This window comes from Corapipo altera, unplaced genomic scaffold, assembly GCF_003945725.1.
Source record: "Corapipo altera isolate COAL_440 unplaced genomic scaffold, ASM394572v1 96, whole genome shotgun sequence".
NCBI lineage: Eukaryota > Metazoa > Chordata > Aves > Passeriformes > Pipridae > Corapipo > Corapipo altera.
The window spans coordinates 1,674,305-1,694,115 of record NW_020884962.1 but is presented as its reverse complement, the minus strand read 5'-3'; the positions used below and the strand labels follow the sequence as shown (position 1 = coordinate 1,694,115).

Here is a 19,811-nt window from a genome sequence, read left to right as displayed (position 1 = left end):
CCCCACACCCGGGGCCTCCAGCAGGATGGACAGAGGGACACCCCCAAACAGGGTAAACCTCCCAGAGGGTGGGGGTCCCACAGGGCCAGCACCGGATCTGCAGAGTGGGGCTCAGGCCCCCACCCCTCTCTAAGCCCTGGTCTGCAGCACTGAAACCCCCCCCCAAACCCCCCCCCCGGCCCCCCCCCCCCAGGAGTCCCGGGGTCCACCTGCCCCTCCATGACCCCGCAGGGCAGCCAGGGTGCCCCTGCCCCCGGCCTCGCGCCCGGGTGCGCGTTCGGCTTTTCCTGTTTCAGGTCGGGCTGCGAAGCCGATGAGGAAACGAGGCGGCGTCACACGCGCCCTCCTGACACTGCGCCCCGCGAATGTGGCCGGCGCCGTGAGCAGCCGGCACGGCCGCCGGGCCAAACCAGGGGCTGAGGGCAGCGGCTCGGCCCCCGGGAACCATGTTCTCCCGGAAGAAACGGGAGCTGATTAAAACCCCCTCCATCTCCAAGAAGAGCCGGGCGGGAAGCCCCGTCCCGCAGACCCCGCCGGTGAGTGTCCCCCGGTGTCTCTGGCAGGGCGGGGGCCACGGGTCCCTGGGGGTTGTGGGGGCAACAGCACCCACAGAGCTGCTGGGAAGAGCTACAGGGTGGCAATGGGGACCTGGATACGTCCAGGAGGTCTGCGAGGAGGAGAAAGAAGACGAGGAAGGACCCAGCTCACTGGGCTGGGGGGACATTTTGCCCCAGATGAAGGGGACAGAGCAGCCGCCGAGGGAGGCGGAAGGGTTGGAAGGGACAGGGAGGAAATGCGGGGCTGTGTCCGAGGGTTTGGGGAGGACAGAGAGATTCCCAAACCTCCCTGGGGACACTGGGCTCAGGCAGCTCAGCTCTGCCGTGTATTTATTTATTGCCGTGCGGACCCCCCCGGTGCCGGAGGAGCCGGGAGGAAGCGCCTCACCTCCGTGGGGCCGGACGGCGGCCGGGGCTCCCCGTCTCACCCCGCACCGCCCGCCCCGCGCCTGCGCCCCAGCCCGGGTGCGTGGGGCGAGACGGGGCTGGCACGATGCGGCCGTCGGGGCTCCGGAGCCCACCCGCGGCTCCTTAGCGGGGGGCACCCGCCCCCGTCCCGACCCCCCGGAGAGGGGCCTATGGGTGGCGGCTGGCGGGATGCTCGGCCGGGCCGCGGGCAGGAACAGCTACAGCCCCTGGGTGGCGGCGGGCAGAGCCCACCCGCCCCAGCGCTCCCTGGACTCGCTGCCCTGCGCGCCCGCCGTGCGACTGACGGTACGGCCGGGGCACCCCGGGGTGCCGGGGGGAGGGCCGGGGGGTACCGGGGCCGCTGCACCCCGAGGGGAACGGGGACAGGGCCGAGCTGGCCCCAGGCGTTTTGGGGTGGGGCCCTTTGGGTGCCCTTGCAGCCCCGTGGTGGTCTGGCCCCCCCGTGGGGCTGAGCTCCCCTCTGCCCTCGCCCACGGAAGCCTCGTGCTCTCGGCGCTCCGAGTCTGCCAGAGACGCTTCCGGCAGCGCCCGGCCGGGGATGCTGAGACCCCGCACACTCGTGTCACACCTGGGTGCCTGGGGGTCCCTGATGGGAGCTGCTGAGTGGGCTGGGGGCTGCAGGGTCCCCTCCCCATGCTCACAGACCCTTGCTGGGTGCGTGATCCCCAAGCCATGCACAGTCCTGGACAGTGCTGGTACCAACCCCTCCCTCAGGGCAATATTGCCCCGGGAAACTGGGGGCTTCCTCCATCTGTAAAATACTTGCCAAACTCCCAGCAGTGGCCTGGGAGGTGTCTCCGTCCCTGCCCCCTCCCCCAGCATGGGACCAGCTGAAAAAGAGGAAGGGACGTGTGGGCTGGATCCTGCTGCTGTTTGGCTGTGCTGGGGCCCCCAGTCCACTGGGATGGACAGTCCCAGCACGGTGGGTGCTGGGGTGGACAAGCAGTGTCACCCACACGGTCACTGTGTGCCCCCATGACGAACACAGAGCCAGAGTGACTGCTGGGGGATGGCCGGGCAAGTGCCCAGACCCTGCCCAGGCCTGGCCCAGACCCTCCCTGCTCTGTCTTTGCCCTGTGGGGTCCCAAGACTGTCTCCAAGGTCCCCAAAGGGGATGTCTAACTGGGGAAACTGAGGCATGGTGCAGCTGCAGGGTCTGGCACCAGCCCCTCAAGACACCACTCCATCCCCCAAGCTGGTGGTGTGCCGAGTCCTGGGGTGCTGCCCTCTCCCTGGCCAAGCACGGTCCCCACCACGCTGGCTGTACCCTCACACTCATCCCCGCTCCCCAGGACCTCTCCCGCAAGGATTGCCTGGAGGCACCAGGCTCCAGCCTGGGGGACCTGCCCACGGCCAGCGCCAAGCTCAGCACCAGCCCCAGCACCGTGGGCACCCTGAAGCGCCCCACCAGCCTCAGCCGCCATGCCAGTGCCGCCAGCTTCCCCCTGCCCGCGGCCCCCCGCGCCATGGCCAAGGGACACAGGACCCCCACGTCCTACAGCCCCATGGAGGGCGGGGAGGGCCCCTTCATCGACCCCGAGGACATCTCCCAGCTGCTGGCGGACGTCGCCCGCTTCGCCGACGCCCTGGAGAAGCTGCGGGATGTGGTGCTGCGCGATGGTGAGTTGGGCACGGCCGCGGCTCCCGCCGGCCTGGGGTGCCCACCCAGTGCCAAACACCCCTGTCACAGCGCTGCAGGGCACCCCAGGGACAGACCCCCCATGGGTGGGGGTTCTCTGCTTGGGCCAGAGGCCACCAGGACCCGCCGGGGGCCGTGAAGCTGCGGGCAGAGGTGGTGGGTGGGTGGTGGGTGAGTGGCTGCCGGAGCTCAGGGCCAGGATAACGCGGCTTCCTGCCGCGAGCTATTTTCATCCGCCCGTTTTCCTGTTTACAGTGCAGCGGTGCCAGCCGCCTGCCAGGGCCCCCTGAGCCCTGCAGGGTGCTGGGCATGGCCCCCCGGGCCCCCAGCCCACCAGGGCGGCTGTCAGGATGGGGCTGGGTGGTCTGTGGGCCCACGAGCACCGATCCCTGCCCAAGGGGGCACAGGAGATGCATCGATCCCATGGTCTAGGGGGCACATGACACCCTGTTCTCAGCCCTGGTTTTGCAGAAATCCCTTCCAGACCCCGAGCTGGGAGCTGGGCTGGGCAGGGGGCTTTGCCTGACTGGGGAGTGAGTGCCAATCCCCCATCCCAGCACCTCCCTGCACAAGGCTCCTCACCTCCTAACCAGGCTGGCAGTGCCCAGCCCTGTCCCATGCTGACCAGGCCAGACCTCCAGGCTGGCAGCTGGAGCCCACTGAGGGAGGGGACAGTCCTGGGGAAGGACCTATGGGATGGAGCGAGCTGGGCTGGCATGATGGCAGGAGAGACCTGCCACATCCCTCCCATCTGGGAGCGTCCGTCTGGGAGGAGGGAGGGAAGGAAACGAGGAGGAAATTCCCAAACTGCTTTCAAGGGAAAAAGTTACTACTGCGGAAAAAACGCCTCAAAGGTTGGGCTTCCCCTCCCAGCACCACCGGGCTGGCAGGAGACACACGGCCACGGCTGTGGGGAGGTGCTGGACAGGCCATGCCTGGCCCAGGAAGCCCCAAGGCCAAGGGGATGAGCTGCATGGTCTGGGAGATGGCAGGACCCTGCCTGGCATGTGGCTGGGAGGTAAATGGGACAGGGATGTGGGACAGGAACACAGAACAGGGATGCAGGGCAGGGACACCGGGCGGGGACACAGAACAGGGACTCAGGGCTCAGCCCCCTCTCTTGCAGACCCCAAGGAGCCCCAGCGGCCGCTGGCCCACGAGTGCTTGGGCGAAACCCTGCGCATCCTGCGCCAGGTCATCAACAAGTACCCACTGCTCAACACCCTGGAGACCCTGACAGCTGCTGGGACCCTCATCTCCAAAGTCAAGGGTGAGACAGGGGCTGGGAGCTCTGTCCCACTCCCCTCTTGCCCCGTGTCAGGGTGCAGGGCTGGGGAGCCCATGGGGAGTTTGCCAGGAGCGGAGCTGTCCCATGGGCTGGCAGAGAAGGCAAAAGCATCAGCTGCTTCTTGCTGTGGTCCAGCTTTAAGGACGATATAGTGTCAGAAATGACAGATCCTGCCTGGGGGTTTCCAGGCACAGCCACAGGAAAAACACTGAAATAATTAGATCCTGCTCCTGGCAGCCCCTCGTGTTTACAGAGCAGGGTCTGGGAGGCCAGGTCCTGGCTGGGCACCACCTCCCTCTGCTGTCATCCACGGGGAGGGGGTGACTGCACCGACCACAGCACCACCTCCTGCGTCAGCCGCCGCTTCCTGGACACCCAACAGCAACCGCGGGGGACAGGAAGGCTCACGGGTGGCAAGAGGGCTGCTGGGGGCTGGCCCCACGTGGGGACGGGAGGGAGTGCACTGGGGGCAGACCCCAGCCCCTCACCACTGCAACGGGGGGCTCAGTTCCCCCCGAGGAGCAGACCCGGATTCTGCCCAGGAGCCCTCCCTGGCTGCTGCTTACCCGTGCCGTGGGTGTCTGCTGAGCACTGGCTGCACCAGTTCCCTCTGCCACCAGCAGTTCCTCTTTTGGCCAAGAGCCCTCCCGGAGGAGTCCATCCTGCTCAGAGCAGGGTCTGGAGGAGCCACGAGGCAGGGAAGGCAGTGGAACAGGTCCAGCAGTGCTTTTCCAGCAGCCCTGAGTAACGGGAATAAACAGAAACATGAGCCAAGGGATGCTGGCAGGGAAGTCAGTCCTGGGAGAAAGCGGGGGGACGCTGTGCTGTGCTGGAGGAATCCATCACCCATAGGGATGATCCTCCCCACTGCTCCCTCAACTCGCCCCAGCCCCACCCCAGCCCCACAGCTCCCCTGATACCACCGTGAGCCAGCAGATCCTTCTCCTGCTGAGACAGGGACAGGTACACAGTGACAGGGCTCCCACATTTCCTCTTCTCCAGGGTTCCACTATGAATCCAACAATGAGGCAGACAAGCGGGAGTTCGAGAAGGCCGTGGAGACCATCGCTGTGTCCTTCAGCAGCACGTAAGGGATTTTGGGCAGCTGCCTCCACAGCTGGTCCGCGGGTGCTGCTGGGTGACAGCCCGTGTCACTGTCCCTGTGCTGTGCTCCTCTCCCCACAGGGTGTCCGAGTTCCTCATGGGGGAGGTGGACAGCAGCACCCTCCTCTCCATCCCACCCAGTGACCAGAACCAGGTGAGCCATGGGGTTCTGGCTGCTCCCTCAGCTTGATGGGAGCCCAGGGCAGGGTGTTTCTCCAGAGACATTCCCGTGAGCTCCCGAGCACAGCCTGGGCACAGCCTGGGCACAGCCTGGGCACAGCCAACATCAGCAACAGCTGAAAGACTCCGGCAGCTCCAGGTTCCAGCCTCCCCTCCGTCTGCTTGGCTGACCAGCCCCTTTTCTTTCCAAATCCTCAAAGAGTATGGAGAGCCTCTACGGGGGGATCCCTGGGCCTGGAGGAGACGGTGTGCCTGTGGGCATGGAGAGCTACAACGCGGGTAAGCAGGACGAGGGTGGGTGCAGGGTTTGGGGTGGGGGTGCCTGGCTGAGCAGGAACCGGCGCCTTCCCTGTCATCGCTGTGATCCTGAGCCACACTTGGCTCCTCGGCTGGGAAAAGGCAGCAGAGCTGTGGCACCGGGGTCGGCAGGACTGGCACGGCACGGAGCTGGCTCGGAGATGGGGAGGTTTGCACTGGAAGCTCACGGAGTGTCCCACTGCAGCCCGTCCTGCGGCCGAGGAGGTGGATGTGATGCTGCAGCGCTGCGAGGGGGGGGTGGATGCTGCACTCCAGTACGCCAAAACCATCTCCAAGTACATGAAGGACCTGATCTCATACCTGGAGAAAAGGACCACGCTGGGTGAGCAGGGGGATGGTGGGTGGGTCCCTCTGGAGCAGGGCTGAGCCCCGGGACAGGTCGAGGTCCCTACAAGAGTCTGGGGGGAGACCAACACTGCCAGGGAAGTGGGAACTTCACTCTTCAAGTTCCTGATTTATCTTTCAAAAGAAGATTGGGTTCCACCAGGGAAATCCCAGTGTCTCGTGTGCCTTTTCACTTCCAAACTTTTTCTTCCAGAGATGGAGTTTGCTAAAGGGCTCCAGAAAATGGCAAACAGCTGCAAGCAAACCATGAGCCAGGAGGTAAGTCCCCATGTCCCTAAAGCCCCCAGAGCTGGGCTGGACTGAGAGTCAGCAGCCCTGGAGAGCCCATCCCACATGCCCCAGCTCCAGAGCCCAGGAGAACGTGCAGGCAGCTCTCCAGAGCTCTGCCTGGAAAAATTCAGGATGAGGCTTTTACCAGCAGCCACCAGCCCCATCACACCTCTGGCTCTTCCTCCCCAAAGGACCTTGGGCAGGTGCTGGGGCTCAGGGCAGTGTGTTTTCCCATTTCCCAGACCAACATGCCTTTCCTGTCCATCTACCTGCTGGCCCTGGAGCAGGACATGGAGCATGGGACGTCGGTTCTGCAGGCAGCCAACACCCTGCAGCACCAAACCTTCCTCCAGGTGAGGGGTCAAAGGGTCCTCCCGGGGCTGGTGGTCCTGGCATTGCAGAGGTGGCTCTTCCTTAGCTCAGTCCAGAGGGAACCTGCGTCTGGCACTTCCCAGGCTGTGGATTTTCATCCCTGGCACAAACCAGTGCCTGTGACCTGTCCGTGCTGGCAGCAATATTGACCAGCACAGGGCACTTCTCCTTGCAAAGCCTTGGCAAGGGCAGAGCAGAGCACTCAGCTCAAGGCATCACGGGGCTGTTCCTCCCAATCCAGCCGCTGATGGTGAGACGCCTCGAGCACGAGAAGCGGAGGAAGGAGATCAAGGAGCAGTGGCACCGGGCACAGAGGAAACTGGTGAGTGACTGGGTTTGCGTCCCCGTTCACAGCCTGGAGCACCCTGTAACACGTGCCCCTCTAAGGATGCTGGACCCCTGCCCCTCTCTGGCAGTGTCGGGTGCTTGGGTGCCTCTGCTGTGCTGAGGGACCCCGGGGAGCCCACGGGAGCTGGTGACTCCCTGGCTGGGTTCCATCCTCACCCGGGTCACGGCTCACCCTGGCAGCAAGAGGCCGAGGGGAACCTGCGCAAGGCCAAGCAGACGTACATGCAGCGCAGCGAGGAGCACGACAAGGCCAAGTACGTGGCGGTGAAAGCGGAGGAGGAGCAGCAGAACACGACCAGCAGCATCACCACCAAAACCCTGGACAAGAAGAGGCGGCTGGAAGAGGAAGCCAAGAACAAGGTAAGAAGGTGACAGCTCTGCAGGCGCCTCCTTGCTCCTGCTGTCCCTGGGCAGGAGCTGCCCTGAGCCACGTGGAGTGACCTGAGCTCCCTTGGATCCTTGAGCACGGCATGGGAGTGCCTGGAGGAACATGGTCTGAGGGGCTGTTCTCCGTGTTCTCCTCATCTCTGAGTTGTCCTCGTCTCTCCCTCTCCTGACTCCCAGGCAGAGGAGGCCATGGCCACGTATCGCACCTGCGTGGCCGATGCCAACACGCAGAAGCAGGAGCTGGAGGACACCAAGGTGAACTCCCTGCGGCAGATCCACGAGGTGATCAAACAGAGCGACCAGGTCATCAAGTCGGTGAGTGGGGCTGGACTGGGGCGTCCCCAGGGCGGGAGGTGAATGTGCTCTGCTCCGGAGGGTTTGGAGTGGCCTCCCAGCAGAGCCATCAGGGGCCCAGGTGGGTGCAGAGCTCCGCTCTCCCTCGTGCTCAGAGAAAGCAAGACTCAAGGCTGCAGAACAAGTGCTGCTCCGTGCTCCTGATTGCCCACCTGACCTGGAGCCCCTGGTTCCTCTGCTCCCGATTGCCCACCTAACCCGGAGCATCTTTTCCCTCTCCTCCTGTGCCTCAGCTCACAAGGCTCACGCCAGTCTCTCTCCACGTCGCTTTTAGGCCACCATCTCCTTCTACCAGACCATGCACATGCAGACGGCGCCGCTGCCCGTGAACTTCCAGACGCTGTGTGAGAGCAGCAAGCTGTACGACCCGGGCCAGCAGTACGCGTCCCACGTGCGGCAGCTGCAGCGCGGGGACGAGCCCGACGTGCAGTACGACTTCGAGCCCTACGTGTCCCACAACGCCTGGTGAGGGGGGACAGGGGAGCCGTCCCCGGGCAATGCTCCAGCTCGGCTGCACCCCCCGCGTCGTCTCCCGCTCCTGTGGCTGCCCACGCGCTCCTGCAGGAGCCAGGGTGCTTTCAGCATTCCTGAAGGCAGCTCCTGCTGGGAATGCTGGAGTTGGACCAGCTCGGAATTTCCCTCACATCCTTCGGTGGATGAGACGGGCTGTCGAGTATTTACGAGAGAACTCTGCATCCCAAGACTGGTGGAGAGCAGCCGTGGATAAGGTTTCCAAGTGTCCTTCCTCCCTTCCCACCACGTTCCCTTTTCCCCTCCAGGTCCCCGTTTTCTCGGACACGGAAGGGCAGCTTCAACGCCAGCGAGTTCTCCACGAGTGCCGAGGGGGCCGGGGCCGGCTCTGAAGGAGGGGCAGGAGCCAAGGAGCCTCCGAGCGGGGCCGAGGCGGCCGAGCGGAGGGGTGAGCCTGGAGCAGGGCCGGGAGCCTCCCAGGTGGAATTCCCTGAAGGACACTAAACCAGATCTGTGGCGCTTCACTCCCTGACAGACCATCATCCATCTTCCCATCCCCTTTTCCTTGCTGGGTGTCACTGGAGGCACCAAACCCCACCAGCCCCTTCACCAGCAGCTTCCCCCAGACATCCCAGTTTCTCCCAGCATCCACACTGTTCTCCCACTGTTCCCTCCTGAACACAGACAGCAATCCCAATGGACCGTGTGTTCTCTCTGCAGGTGGGAGGGGACACCAGGTCCATAAATCCTGGCCAACCACTGTTGCTGATGCTGAAAGCAGCCTGGATTCCAATGCAGGTAGATAAGGGAACAGCTCAGGAGCCCCTCCCAGTACAGCCAGTCTAAACCCAGAGCACCCCAGTTAGGCTGGACCAACCCTTGTTTACCTGTTGGTGAATGGCTGTGCTGACCCCAGTCTCTGATGGGATGGGGTGGGGTGAGTTTTCAGAGGAGAAGCAGCTTTGCCAGTGATTCACCAGTTTGTGGGTTTTCCTTGGACAGGTGAATTCAGCCACAAGCTCCAGCGGCTCTCGTCCAACGGCACCGTGTCCTCCAGTGAGGAGCTGGAGGAGAAGGATGAGACCACCACCCCCTTTGAGCAGAGTAGGTGACAGTGTGGGAGGTGACAGTGCTGCTGCTGCACCACCCCTCCAGCAGGACTCCCTGAGGGTCACTTTTCCCAAACCCAGTAGTTCCAGAGGCAAACCCAGCAGCTGCTGGGGATTCCTGATGATATTCCTGGTAGCGCTGCCTTTCCCAAGGGATGAGCCCTGCTTGGACCAGGGACAGTGACTGCCCTGCTCAAGCTGTGCCTGACCTCACGTTTCCTTTTTCTCTGCCCACAGGCATCAATGGGATCAGCCCAGAGCTGGCAGCTCCCACGGGGCCCTTCCGGAATGTTGGCTTGTCCAAGGCTGCCCAGACCCATCGGCTGAGGAAGCTCCGTGCCCCTTCCAAGTGCCGGGAGTGCAACAGCTACGTGTACTTCCAGGGAGCCGAGTGTGAGGAGGTGAGCTGGGAGAAGTGGGAAGAGAGCTGGGGGTGGAACCCACCTGAGCCCAGCTCTGACCATGTTCAGGAGGCCATTCCTCCTCTGGGGAGGGTTCCAGGTGCTTTCCATTGGTCCTGCGGTGCCTCCAAAGCATTTTTCCTGGCTCCCAGCATGCTCTGGTGTTTCTCTGTAGCTGCCCTCCCACCTCCACGTCTTCCCCTCTCTCTCCTAGTGCTACCTGGCCTGCCACAAGAAGTGCCTGGAGACCTTGGCCATCCAGTGTGGGCACAAGAAGCTCCAAGGGAAGCTGCAGCTCTTTGGGCAGGACTTCACAGAGGCATCTCGGGGCAGCCCGGACGGGATCCCCTTCATCGTCAAGAAGTGCATTTTGGAGATCGAGAAGCGGGCTCTGAAAACCAAGGTGAGTCACACTCTCCTCTCTCCTCCTCCTCCTCAGCTGGCTCAGCCCTTGGAAGGATCCCCTGGAAAACCAACGGGCTCAGTTTCAGATTTCTGCAGGGCAGGGACCCAGAGAGTTCATCAGGGATGAACTTGGCCCAAATACCCCAAACTCTGCCCATGGAAACTCAGCTTTCCTGCCTCCTGCTCTCCTGTGAAGCAGGAATGGCTGAGATGGAAAAGAGATATCCCAGAATGACTTCCTAGAGGGATTTCCCACCCCAAAAGGAGAGGGTGGGAGCACACAGCTCACTGTCCCATGCAAACATGAAGAGGAACATCTCCCCTCGCCTCAGCTCCACTTTTCTCTCTTTCTCAGGGCATCTATCGAGTTAACGGTGTCAAGACCCGCGTGGAGAAGCTCTGCCAGGCCTTTGAAAATGGGAAGGAGCTGGTGGAGCTGTCCCAGGCCTCCCCCCACGACATCAGCAACGTCCTGAAGCTCTACCTGAGACAGGTAAGGTGCTGGTGGTACCTCCTGTGGTGGAGGGAGGGGAGATGGCGGAGGAACCAACCTGGCAGCAGGAATTCCACACAAGGTGGGCTCCATAACCAGGGGGTGGGTGCAGAGGGGCCCCTCCCAGCAGGATCAGGTTGGCTGTGGAGTTGGGGCCACAGTGACCCCCCAGCCCAGCCCACACTGAGTCACAGCCGGGAACAGCGACTGCAGCACGAACCCTCCGCCCTGCAGCTGGGGAACTGGGCACCCCAAAAGGGGAAGGGACCCAGCAAAGGTCACCCTGCACAGGCTGAGTCACATCCCCCTGGGGTGGGCTCTGCCCCTGGGGCTGCCCTGGGCCGGGCTCAGGAGGGTCTCTGCCCCTCGGGTCCCCCATGGCAGTCCTGCCCCAGGCACCCCCCCAGTGCACCCAAACTGTCGGTGCAAACAGCATCACCCACATCCTCCCACAGTCACCACAAGGCAGGAGGAGCGGAAGCTGCTTCTCCTTCTCAGGCAGCCGGGAATTAACTCTTTTTGTGCTGCCTTTCTCTGTGTTACATCACGGGGGGAGCCATGTCCCTGGGCTCCTGCACACCAGGAGCAAAGGTTCTGATTTGCCTCTGTGGTTTCTCCAAAGAAAAGTGGAGTGGAACAAGAGGGGGAATTCAGTCCTGAGCCCTGACCTGCTGCCTCGCTGCAGACAAATTGGTTAAAGTCCCTCTGTAAAGGGCTGGCTGGAGGGAACCACCTCTGCTGTGAGGCAGCCTGTCCCCAAAACATCCGTTTAAACCACCCTGAAAACATCACCAGCCATGTGGAACACCCAGCAGTCAACAGCAGCCTCGGCTGCTTCACACGAACTTCAAAGCAGAGTTTCCCCCACCACAGCCCCGCCTTCCCCCCAGGCTGTGCCCTTCGCATCCTGTGCCCTTCACATCCTGCCTTTCCCACCCAAAACAACCCATCCCTGTCCTCTTCCCAGCCACCTTCTGTCCCCTGGGGAACCTGCTGCTGGGCCCACCCCACCCAGAGCTTTTCCAGGCAAAAAAAGGGAATCACTGCACCTCGACCCAGCAAGGAGCAGCCACAGGTGGATCAAAGGCTGCTTTTGGCTTGAACTTCACAAGTGCTCCTTGGCCAGGACTGACGAGGCTGGATTGACACACTCCAGGAGATGGATAAATAAACATCACCTGGGGGTAGAGGGTTTGCAGCACTGGGAGTCACAGACTCATGGAATCCTGGAATGGAAGGGATGATAAAGCTCCTCTCATTCCACCTCCTGCCCATGGGGGCACTTCCAGGGATGTTTCCTCACTGAAAGGCCCCAGGAGTCCCCAGCTCAGCAGCTCAGGACAGGTCTGGGTCTGGCAGATGTGGGAGCTCCTGGGACCATCTCCCCTCTTGTCTCTGCAGCTGCCGGAGCCCCTGATGCCCTTCAGGCTGTACAACCAGCTGATGGGGCTGGCCAAGGAGAGCCTGCAGGGCGGGGAGGCCAAGGGCCGGGGTGGGAAGGGCGGCCCCGAGCTGGTGGACAGAGGAGCCGACACCGACCGGGTGGTGCTGAGCCTGGTGCTGAAGCTGAGGGAGCTGCTGAAGGAGCTTCCCTACGAGAACATGGCCACGCTCCAGTACCTCCTGCAGCACCTGAGGAGGTGAGAGGGGCAGGGACAGAGCCCCTGTGGGTGCTGGGAACCTTCCCTTTCTTCCCTGGGCTGGGGAGGTGAGTGCAGCTTCCTGGGGAAGCAACTGCAGCTGCCTCTCTCCCTCTCATGAGGCTCATGTGCTCCAGCCCAGCACTTCCCCCAGCCCTACCCAGCCACCCTTCTCCCTCCTTGCTATCACAAGTTCCTCCTCCATCTCCTCCCCAGGATCATGGAAGTGGAACAGGACAACAAGATGACCTCAGGCAACCTGGGCATCGTCTTTGGGCCAACACTGATGCGTCCCAGGCCCACGGACGCCACGATTTCCTTGTCCTCACTGGTGGATTATCCCCACCAAGCTCGTATCATCGAGGCCCTCATCATCTTCTACCCCACCATCTTCGAGCACAAGGAGGTGGCAGCACTGGCCGAGCCTGGCAGGCGTGGCTCAGGCGCCACAGAGGAGGTAGGAATCTCCAGGGGGGACATTCCATGATGTTCTCTGGAGCCAAGTGAATGAGAACTCCTCTCCTCCGTGCCCTCACCACCATCCCTCTCCCTCCCAGCCCACGGCTGCCCCCAGCACTGTCCCCTACCTGGACCTGCCTTCGGAGAAGGGGAATTTGGCTTTCAGCGCCGACTCGCTCGCAGGTCAGTGAAGGACACGGGGGGCTCCTGGTGGGTGCGGGTCCCTCGGGAGGCACGGGGGACACACAGACCCTTCCCCTGCCCCGGGGCCCCCGGGTTGGCTGCACGAAGCTCCTGCCAGTGCCGGTGCTGGGCGGGAGCGTGGACGGGGCTCCTCCATCCTGCAGAGTCCGGCGACCGCTCCGTGGACTCCGACTCGGAGCTGGAGGAAGCTGGGGAGCCACGGACCCACCTGAGCAAGCAGGGCAGCGAGACCAGCACGGACGAGGCTCAGTTCTGTGATGAGGGGAGCGAGGGGCCGCGGAGCCGCAGCTGCAGCGTGGGCCAGTCGGACACCGAGGGCTCCGGGCCCCGCTGCTGCAGCCCCGGGGACGAGCAGAGCGACGCGGAGGAGCCTCCCGAGAGCCGTGTCCCTGCTGCCCCCAGGGACACCACGAGCCAGCCCAGCACCCCTGTGGGTGCCAGGGGCCGTGAGCTGCAGCCCCGGCTCATCTGAGCCACCGGACAGAACCACTGTGGGCACTGGGACAGGCAAAGGGGCAAATCCCAGAGACTGCCCAGACACAGAAACCTGTGGAGGTGGAGGGGTGGGAGGGATGCTCAGAGCTGCAGGGGCCAGGGGGGTTTGGTGTGTCAGCTGCAGGCAAGTCCTGGCTGGTTCCTGGCTGGAGCTTTCACACAAAACCCCTGAGCCCCCTGGCAGGGGAATGGGGGCACAGCCTGCCAGGACCTGGCTCAGCCTGGCAGCCGTGAAGCACCAGCTCCAGGAGACAGGGGCAGACCCTCCTTGTGTGCTTGTTGAGGACTGGGAAGGAAACCAGGGCTGTGCTGTGCCATCTGCCCTCACTGGCACTGACTGTGCCTGGCACCTGGAGCCCAGGATGGATTTCCTGCCCCCAAAGCCACCAGGGCTCCCCTGGTACCAGCTGACGGCGTCTGTGTTGCTGCTTGGATCGATGGGCATTTGGATCAATGGGCATTTCTCTCCTTGGCAGGAGCCACGCCAAGAGCAGCTGCAGGCTGTGGTCGGGCTCGGGGCAGGTTGGCCTGGCTGCAGGGTCCTGAGCACTGCTGAGCTCTCAGGGGGTTGGTTTTACAGTCATTTGGTCTCCAAAGAGCTGCAAGTCCAGGATCAACCCTCTGCTCTTGGAGCTGGGCATGGAGCAAGTCCCCATGGAGAGGTGCTTCTTCCTCCTCCTCGGGGCCACCACATCCCAAATCCATCCCCAGCCCTGGCCAGTATAATCTTGAGCTTCCTTTTCTGTAAAGAGATGAATCAACCCTTCAACACGACTCCACTACCTCTGCTGGCAAAGGGACTAAAGCCAAAGTGGGTATTTTTTTAAAGCTACAAGACTTTTCTGCACTGAGGCACAGAGAGACAAGTAGATTTTTAGCTGGGAATGAGCTGAGAGCCATCTCCTCCCGTTGCCCTGCCTGTGGGACACAGGGGTGGTGCTGGGGTGTCTCAGGCACCTCAGTACTGCAGGTGATGGACAGGAGGTCTGAGCCCCTCGGGGCTGATGGAGACACATCTCAGCAAAGGTACAGAACCCCAGGTGAACTCACAGGGAACTGGTTTGAGCCAGGGAAGAGCTGGAGACCCCCCCGGGAGCTGTTGCTGCCCCACAGCTCTTCCACAGGACAGTTGGGATTTTCCAGCAGGCCATTCCCAGGGCACAGGGGGGTCTGGGAGTGCTGCTGCCACGGCGGTACTGTGTGTGTGTGTGAGGGTGGGTGAGGATGATGAGGGTGGGTGTGAGTGAGGGAAGGGCGAAGGCTGCGCTTGAGCTTCCCAGGGCCACAGCTCCCTCCTGGCTGTGTCCCCTCGGTGTCTGTCCTGCTGCTGCTCGGCGCTGTCACGTCCCTGCTGTGGTCACATGGACATGCTTCCAAAAAACGAATAAAATCCGTGTGTTCCAACCCGTGTTTGTCCTGGAGATCAGAGTCTTCCAGACTCCCCTGGCTGTGGGAGGCCAAGCACTGCAAACACAAGTGTTCTGGCAGGAAAACTGATGTTTAAAACCCCTCAGAGACCTGGGATGGATTAAAACAAGTATGACTGGGGGTGATGAGCAACTCTCCATCGTGAGGTCCAAACGCCAAGGTCCCAAACCAGGGCCAGAGGGCAGGAGACCAGGGAAGGAATAAGTTAAGTCTGAACTGCAGCATCCAAAGGGCCCAGGGCAGCAGGTGAGAGCTCTGCAGGGCTCAGCCACGATGCAGAGTCGAGCAGAGTCCCAGCAGGAAGAGACTACAAACATAATGAAAAATACAGGTCTCAAGGCCTTGCCCCAGGGAGATGCTGAGCAACACCAGAGCAGTGAGGGTACAAACCTTTATTACAAACCAGAGCCCATAAAACAGGGAAGAAAAGGCTTTTCCCACTCACTTCAGGACTCCACAGCTGAGTCCTGGATGGCACTGAGGGGTTACAGCAAAGTCCAAGCTGGAAAACGGGGAGGGAGGCCCAGTGACAGGACTGCAGAGAGGCAGCCTGGGAAGAGGATTTCCTTGGCCATCTCTGGAAGGGCAGGAAGCTCCGAGTGCCTGTAAACTGCTGGTGGGAAGGGAGACTGGGAGGTGTCACACAACTCCTCACACCCTGAAGAGAGAGAACTGGGGATGTGAATGACTTCCCCCCTCAGCCAAGCCCACCGAGCACACAGAGGGCACAGACCCTGAGATGAGCTCAGGGGCTCAGAGCACGGTGCTAATAATGCCACAGCTGTGGGTTTGATGCCTGTATGGCCCATTCACCTAAGAGCTGGACTCTACAACCCCTGTGAGTCCCTTCCAGCTCACAACCTTGAGATTCTGTGAGCAAGTGGCAGGGGAGCCTCGCTCTGCTCTGCCCTAACAGCTCCCTCCACAAGCCACTCAAAGCTCTGACACATTTCCTTGGAAGCAGCTGCCTCACACTGACCCCGGAATACCCCATCCAGCCCCCAGCACTGCCCAGAGCCCCCCCAGCCCTGGGGTTCCCTGGGCCTTACCCACGCTGGGGTCACTGCACCAGCCTGTAGGTGATGTACCGTCCTGCTGTCTCGCTGGGCCTGATGATCTTCACCACCTGCAGGGCCCCCAGAGCTCAGGACAGAGACACCCCTCCCTGCTCCCAGAGCTCAGGACAGGGACACCCCTCCCTGCTCCCAGAGCTCTGAAACACCACCAAGGACCATCCTCTCCCTCCCCTGGCACAGGGAGCTGCTGCCCCAGCCTGTTCCTCTCACCTGGCCGCGCTTTATCCCAAAGTACCGGGCCACAGGGTCCCCGGCCTGGATCCTGGGCAGCTGGTTCTCCCTCAGTTTGCTGTGCTGGGAGTCAAGGAGGAGCTCTGGATACACTCATGGAACAGAAAAGAACCATGGCAGGAATGGGGGATTCAGCCCGAGGTTTCATCACACCTGAGCAGGAGGGAGGGACATGAACAGGGAACCAGAGGGCCATCAAAGGGCCATTAAAGGGCCATCAAAGGATACTATCGGGCCAGTAGCTCTGTCACCTCCTCCTTGGTCATGACAACGTGCTCTGGGACCAGCTGCAAACAGGGGAGAGGCTGAGATAAGCCAGGGACAGGGACCAGCCCCTCACAGGGCTGGAGACAACCCCTCACCCTGCTCACCTCATGCTCAGTGATGTTGATCAGAAGCTCCTGCTGCAGGAACTGCTCCAGGATGTATTTGGGAGCCATGTCCACCAGGGACTGGAAGAGAAAGGCCGGTCAGAGGCAGCTGGGACAGCCCTGGCAGTGCCCAGAGCCACACCCGGGGTCAGCCTGTGCCCACACAGACACAGCCAGGCTGGGAATGAGCCTCCAGCGCCCACCAGAACGCCCCGAGTGGGACATGGCCCCGTCCCCACGCACCTGCTTGGCCGAGGGGGTCATTCCCTGCTGCACCACGATCAGGGCCCGGGTGATGTTCTCCTCCTGCATGCGCTGGCAGTACATCTTGATCGTCTTGATCCCCACCTTGGGCTCCTCTGCGGAAGGAGCCACACCCGGGGTCACCGAGAGCCGCCCGCGCCCCAAATCCCCTCCCCGCCCCGCCCGGGCCGCGCCGCTCACCGGGGAAGAAGACGAACATCTGGTCGGTGGGGTCGTCGTTGTGAGCCACCAGCACGGTCAGGTCGGTGCGGCGGGGGCGGCCCTCGCTGGGCTTGTCCCCGAACTGCGCCTTGAACTCCTCCAGCGTCTGGTCCAGCTCGTCCTGGGTCACCAGGTACCCGCGGTCGTGGCAGAGCTGCGGGAGCAGCGCCGCGCTCAAGGTTCTGCCGCCGCCCCCGCGCCGGTCCCGTCCCGTCCCGCCCCTCGGCTCCCGCCGCCCCCCGGACCTGCATGATGGTCTTGCGGATCTTCCACAGCCGGTACGTCTCCTCCTCGTCGTCCATGCTGCCCGCTCAGGCCCCCGCGGGCTGCCCGCGCTGCCGCCTGCCCCGCGCGCACACAGGCGGCTCCTGGGCGGTCGCGGGGGGGCCTCGGCCGCGGCGCCTCCTGGGAGATGTGGTCCGCCACGGGCCGCCCCCGCCGCGGAGACCGGGGGTACCGGGGAGAACGAAAGTCCCTCCGCCGCCGCTGGGGCGGGCCCCTGGATCTCTACGGCCCGGGCCGGGAGGGAGGGAACCGCGGGACGGGGCGCGGCCCGCAGCATCTGACACACCCCCGCCCCGCGTGCTCTCGCCCGATAAACACCCCCGCGGCCATCCCGCCCGCCCCGCGCTGCTATTGGTTCAGCTGTCTATCCATCACCCGGCCGGGCCGGTCCCGCGCGCGCTGATTGGCCGCGGCGGCGCGGGGGGGCGGTGCCTGTGCGCGATGCGCTGGGGCCGGGCCGTGCGGGCCGCGCTGCGGGGCGGGAGCGCGGCGGCGGCGGCGACGCTGCTGCGGGGCCCGGTGCGGAGCATGGTGAGTGCGCGGGCCCGGCGGGGGCTGCTCCCGGGGCTCCCCCGGGACCGGCGGGGCGGGGGCGCGGACGGGGCTCGCCGCGGGCTCCCCGCTGACCCCCCGCCCCGCAGTGCGCCCAGGCGGAGGACTGGCGCTCGGCCAGGGCCATCTACGACTTCCACGCCCTCGACATCGATGGCAACGACGTGTCCCTGGAGAAGTACCGGTAGGAGGGCAGGGCCGGGGGAGCGGGGCCGGGGCGCTGAGCAGCAGCGGTTCTTGCGTAACCCGGGAGCCGCTGCCGCGCCCCGGCGGGCGAGGGGCCTCTCCCCGCTCACCCGCCCCGTCCGCAGGGGCTGCGTCTGCATCATCACCAACGTCGCCTCCAAATGAGGGAAGACCGCCGTAAACTACACTCAGCTTGTTGACCTGCACGCCCGATACGCTGAGAGGGGTTTACGCATCCTGGGCTTTCCCTGCAACCAGTTCGGGAAGCAGGTGCGGCGGGAGGGGCCGAGCGCCCCCGGGAGCCTCAGGACGGCCCGGGGGCCCTCACGGTCCCGGTGTCGCCTCTCAGGAGCCCGGGGACAACGCTCAGATCAAGGCATTTGCTGAGAACTACGGGGTGAAGTTCGACATGTACAGCAAGATCGATGTGAACGGGGACGATGCCCACCCGCTCTGGAAGTGGATGAAGGAGCAGCCCAAAGGGAGAGGAACCCTGGGCAAGTGCGTGTGGCAGGGAGGGCTCGGCTCGGGGCCTGGCTGGGGCTGAGGAACCTTAGAAAGGGATTTTCTGACCAAAACTCACTCCTTGTTTTTCTCTCCTAGTGCAATAAAATGGAACTTCACCAAGGTAGGACACAGCTGCCTCCTCGGGGCCGTGCTGGGCTCTGGGGGGGTCCCCAAGGCAGGGAGGGGAGGGGGGAGCCTCACACCTGGGCTCTGCTCTGTGCCGTTACCCTGGATTTCAGGGCAGGAGCATTCCCAGGGGGCTCCTGTGCCCAGAGCCCCCTGGGAGCCCCTACCCCGCCCCAGGGTGCAGTAATCAGCAGACACACTCCCTGGGAGCCCAGCTGACCCCTGGACTCGCCCACGGGGTGTTGCTTCACTCCCCCAGTTCCTCATTAACCGGGAGGGCCAAGTGGTGAAGAGGTACAGCCCGATGGAGGATCCCTACGTAAGTGCTGGGGAGCAGGTGCTGGGCGGGAGGAGGGGATGGACGGGGATGTTCTCGGGGATGTTCTCGGGGCACAAACGCTCCCTGTTCCCCGCAGGTGATCGAGAAGGACCTTCCTGCCTACCTGTAGCTCTGCTCCGCTGTCCCCCCGCCCGCCCCGGCCCCGCTGCCCCCGGAGCCTCCTCCAGCCCCATGACGGGCTGCCCCCAAGCCAGGTCCTGGTGGGGCAGCCCCGACCCCGGCGTGCACCGCTGGACAGAGGCCCCGGGGCCGCGGCCGCCCCGGGCAGGAGCAGCCGGAGCCCCCCCAGTAACTGGAGTTCCCTCGCAATAAAGACCTTAGGAATGAGCCCGTGGTGTTGGGGGGAGGGACGGAGCAGGGATGGGGCCGGGGCTGGAGCAGGGATGGGGTCGGGGCTGCTGCTCTGCTCCCAGTGAGAACCCGGAGCTTTGCTGGGAGCCAAGACCTTACGCAACTCCTGAGCTCCTGAGCAGGGATAATCCCCGGGGTGAGGAGGAAGTGCACACAAATCCTGTGTGAGCCACGATCCTGAGGGGCTCCTTGGGAAAAGCCAGAGCAGGAAAAGGTGAAGGTGTGTGTCCCCTCTGGGATCCCTCCTGTCCCCAAGAGCTCTCCCAGCTGGGCAGGGCCGCAGAGGGGACGGGTCCAGCAGTGGCACAAGCCCCATTCAGGAGCAATTTCTGCAAAACAGAACCCAGTCGTGTTGGAACACAGTGAATTAACCTCCCACAGCCAGGGACAGGTCTGACCACAGCACGCAGGACCATCCTCCTCCTCCTCCTGCATGGGGCAGTGTCTTGGCTCTGCCAGGGCCATGCAGGGACACTGAGTGCCTCTTCCCCAGGGCCTGGGGGTGCTGGATCTCCCCTTCACATCTGCAGTCCTCACAGGGAGCCCCAGCGGGGATGGGAGGGAGCAGGAAGAGCCATGGGGTCTTCACTGGGGTCCCCCAAATCTGCTCCCCCCCTGTGCCTGC

General features: G+C 63.5%; 3 protein-coding genes and 1 long non-coding RNA gene across 6 annotated transcripts; 2 read left to right on the top strand and 2 right to left on the bottom strand.

Annotated features, from left to right (window-relative positions):
* Window positions 1-383: 383 nt before the first annotated feature.
* ARHGAP45 (Rho GTPase activating protein 45) lies at window positions 384-14,689 on the top strand. Its single transcript, XM_027664156.1, has 23 exons — window positions 384-536; window positions 2,279-2,606; window positions 3,752-3,895; window positions 4,916-5,000; window positions 5,099-5,171; window positions 5,398-5,476; window positions 5,700-5,837; window positions 6,054-6,118; window positions 6,373-6,483; window positions 6,744-6,824; window positions 7,031-7,210; window positions 7,415-7,552; window positions 7,866-8,056; window positions 8,371-8,510; window positions 8,783-8,860; window positions 9,065-9,166; window positions 9,409-9,572; window positions 9,787-9,975; window positions 10,333-10,470; window positions 11,872-12,110; window positions 12,327-12,567; window positions 12,668-12,752; window positions 12,917-14,689. Exons 1-23 carry the CDS (start codon window positions 447-449, stop codon window positions 13,243-13,245), a joined length of 3,408 nt encoding a protein of 1,135 aa, XP_027519957.1. The 5' UTR covers window positions 384-446; the 3' UTR covers window positions 13,246-14,689.
* LOC113957046 lies at window positions 5,707-6,493 on the bottom strand. Its single transcript, XR_003531054.1, has 3 exons — window positions 6,400-6,493; window positions 5,908-6,093; window positions 5,707-5,815 (listed from the first exon to the last, which is right to left on the bottom strand). It is a non-coding gene; the product is annotated as an uncharacterized LOC113957046 (long non-coding RNA).
* Window positions 14,690-15,070: 381 nt separating the features above from the next.
* Window positions 15,071-17,217, bottom strand: POLR2E (RNA polymerase II subunit E). Of its 3 annotated transcripts, none has more exons than XM_027664165.1 (8): window positions 17,085-17,217; window positions 16,819-16,993; window positions 16,618-16,733; window positions 16,375-16,455; window positions 16,232-16,290; window positions 15,983-16,061; window positions 15,746-15,822; window positions 15,071-15,354 (listed from the first exon to the last, which is right to left on the bottom strand). In XM_027664165.1, exons 1-7 carry the CDS (start codon window positions 17,139-17,141, stop codon window positions 15,757-15,759), a joined length of 633 nt encoding a protein of 210 aa, XP_027519966.1. In that variant the 5' UTR covers window positions 17,142-17,217; the 3' UTR covers window positions 15,071-15,354; window positions 15,746-15,756. The 3 variants fall into 3 exon arrangements, with proteins under 3 accessions (XP_027519966.1, XP_027519967.1, XP_027519968.1); XM_027664166.1 differs by having other exon boundaries at window positions 15,071-15,309; XM_027664167.1 differs by having other exon boundaries at window positions 15,071-15,306.
* Window positions 17,218-17,601: 384 nt separating this feature from the next.
* Window positions 17,602-19,162, top strand: GPX4 (glutathione peroxidase 4). The gene is made up of 7 exons (XM_027664168.1): window positions 17,602-17,655; window positions 17,766-17,860; window positions 17,988-18,132; window positions 18,212-18,363; window positions 18,466-18,490; window positions 18,755-18,814; window positions 18,912-19,162. The coding sequence occupies exons 1-7, from the start codon at window positions 17,653-17,655 to the stop codon at window positions 18,942-18,944; spliced, it is 513 nt and encodes a 170-aa protein (XP_027519969.1). The 5' UTR covers window positions 17,602-17,652; the 3' UTR covers window positions 18,945-19,162.
* The last annotated feature ends 649 nt before the right edge of the window (window positions 19,163-19,811 follow it).

Bases quoted from the DNA above. Each gene is read 5' to 3' on its own strand.
- POLR2E (XM_027664165.1), bottom strand. From the start codon at position 17,141: ATGGACGACGAGGAGGAGACGTACCGGCTGTGGAAGATCCGCAAGACC. The intron at 16,994-17,084 runs GTCCGGGGGGCG...CTGCTCCCGCAG, and splicing joins TCCGCAAGACCATCATGCAG to CTCTGCCACGACCGCGGGTA. The intron at 16,456-16,617 runs GTGCGTGGGGAC...TTTCTCTTCCAG, and splicing joins TGACCCCCTCGGCCAAGCAG to TCCCTGGTGGACATGGCTCC.
- ARHGAP45 (XM_027664156.1), top strand. From the start codon at position 447: ATGTTCTCCCGGAAGAAACGGGAGCTGATTAAAACCCCCTCCATCTCC. The intron at 537-2,278 runs GTGAGTGTCCCC...CCCGCTCCCCAG, and splicing joins CCGTCCCGCAGACCCCGCCG to GACCTCTCCCGCAAGGATTG. The intron at 9,573-9,786 runs GTGAGCTGGGAG...TCTCTCTCCTAG, and splicing joins AGGGAGCCGAGTGTGAGGAG to TGCTACCTGGCCTGCCACAA.